Source organism: Anneissia japonica, unplaced genomic scaffold (assembly GCF_011630105.1).
Source record: "Anneissia japonica isolate Jap-2015-1 unplaced genomic scaffold, ASM1163010v1 scaffold585_len4108843_cov191, whole genome shotgun sequence".
NCBI lineage: Eukaryota > Metazoa > Echinodermata > Crinoidea > Comatulida > Comatulidae > Anneissia > Anneissia japonica.
Window position 1 is genome coordinate 1,990,070 of NW_022716829.1, and position 2,141 is coordinate 1,992,210.

A 2,141-nucleotide genomic window follows, 5' to 3' on the forward strand; every position below is an offset into this window, starting at 1 on the left:
CTGAAACACAATTTGCGACGAGTGACTGGTTTGGCTTGTCACATTTGATAGGTCTAAAGATACTACTGTAGCCTGGTTCACTGCGAAGTTAAGCCACTTATCTACTGTATAGATCTTGAAATGTGATACGATTTATCCCTAGTTGCGTTCGATGCCAAGATAGAGCCAGATAAACAAAGCCAGCCAGCTTCGCGGCCGTCGATGTCACACGGTGGAAAGGCTTGTTTTAAAATAACGTCTACTGTATTTTACCCCTAGTACCAAGGGGTATTCGTAATAAAAAATTGACAAATTCGTAAATTACTGTATGTCTGGTGTCAGTTTCCACTACCTAGCCTAGCTATCCTCTACCATTGATATATAGTACGAACCAACCGACAGTGCAGCAGCGCATGGTCTACCGCAATAGTATGCTATATACTAGGCCCTAGCTAAATTACCTTTGATAAAAACCAAATTAATTTCGCTAGCATTCTCCCATTTAACAAAATATTATATATATTATATTTATTGTTTTATTTCTCATTAAAACGTCTGCATACTTTATGGACCTTTCTGTTGTGTTTTTTTGTTTTTTTTTTGTTTTTATTTTTGTTTTTGCAGTTTTTAGATAGCTGGATTAATGTGTTGTTTACACGCACTTCGCGAAATTCTAGCTTCGCGGTGTCTAATACGTTGCTGACTTCCACACTTTTTTGTTTCGTCATCGTAAACATGTGCGCTCATTTTAACGACTGCCGTTGGTGGTAGTTTGTTGAAACTGAATTAATAGCGACTATTATAGCAGAAATGGGAAAGATTGAATTGTCAATAAATAAATACAACAAATCTAATTTTATTATTAAGAAAAATATACATTATCACTTTGAAAAAATGTACGCCATCTGACTTTTTAACGTTATTGCTTGTCGATGATGCAAAGGTCATTGGTCATATCGACTATTCGTAAAATGGACGTTTGCTGGGTTTTTACCCATGATATTACAAATAATTTCTGAAAACCATAATGAGACTACTTTAGCTGGTGTTAGCATTGTTAGAGTAAGTTGTTGGTAGCCAGAGGATGATAATGGTGGTACAACACAACAACGATGGTTAAGATGCTATGTTACGTAATTGTTATCCGAGCCGACTTTACCGTTAAGCAAGTTAATTTACCGTTATTCTAGTGAATTCAACCCTCTAGATACCGTCTTCGACTGACCTCAAACCGAGAATTCCTATTTTCGACTGTACAGTCGAAATTTAGTGACTAAAAAATAGGTGGTTTTCAAATCGCTCTTCTGTTTTTATTTTAGCTCCAATACGTCAGAAATTTTGAACACGCATGCGTGAAGTTTTCTTCTTTCGAAATCTGTGAAGAACTCACATGCGCTTATATAAAAATGTTTAGAAATATAAATTTGAAATCGTTATTAATTTCGAAAATTTTCCGAAATGGCCGCACAAGATGTGTACACAGTTGAGGAAGCGATTGACCTGATTTTTTATTCAGACAGCAATGAAAGTGAGTTTTTAGATGTGCGAGACTTAGACGTGCCTGATAGCGATGATGACGGTGGGGCTTCAAGCAGTTCTGACGGCGGAGATGTTCTTGATGAAGATGAGCCTAGGCCTAGAAATGTGAGGGTGGTCGTTGCTTTTGAATGGAAAGATCGTGCTTATAGTTATGGATGGTTGGGTAAATAAATTATAATAACTGTGTGGAATAGGAATGTTTTATATTTGTTTTTATTTTTTTTTTTTGGCTATAATTTTTTTTTGTTTTTGTTTTTGCTGACGATTTATATGTAGCATTTTTCTGTCATTTCTATTATATTATATATATATATTATATTATGAAAAAAAATCCTAAAAATATAAATTATACATCAAATGAAAGTTTATTCTATAAGCTTTCTTTGTTTTTAGAAACATTTTTCTGTATAATTTACAGAAAGTTCCCAAAAATCCACCAGAACGACGTATACTCAAAAAACGCAAAAAAAACCTAGTTACACTGCAAAAGAATCCGGTATTCAAGGGTTTGCACTACAAAAGAATCTGGTATCCAGAAGGTTAAGTCACTTAACTTTAAGTGACTTGAGCATTTATCTAGTTATAATTGACTGGTTCACATCAAACTTTTAACTAGTCTGTCT

At 34.5% G+C, this 2,141-nt stretch overlaps 1 protein-coding gene across 1 annotated transcript in view; it reads left to right on the plus strand.

The window, feature by feature from the left end:
- Positions 1 to 1,409: 1,409 nt before the first annotated feature.
- Positions 1,410 to 2,141, plus strand: part of LOC117109857 (receptor-type tyrosine-protein phosphatase delta-like) — a 59,009-nt gene continuing 58,277 nt past the window's right edge. The window contains exon 1 of the mRNA XM_033252303.1: positions 1,410 to 1,507. Within this exon, the coding sequence (XP_033108194.1) occupies positions 1,438 to 1,507 (70 nt within the window). The 5' untranslated portion in view covers positions 1,410 to 1,437. The remainder of the gene's footprint in view (positions 1,508 to 2,141) is intronic.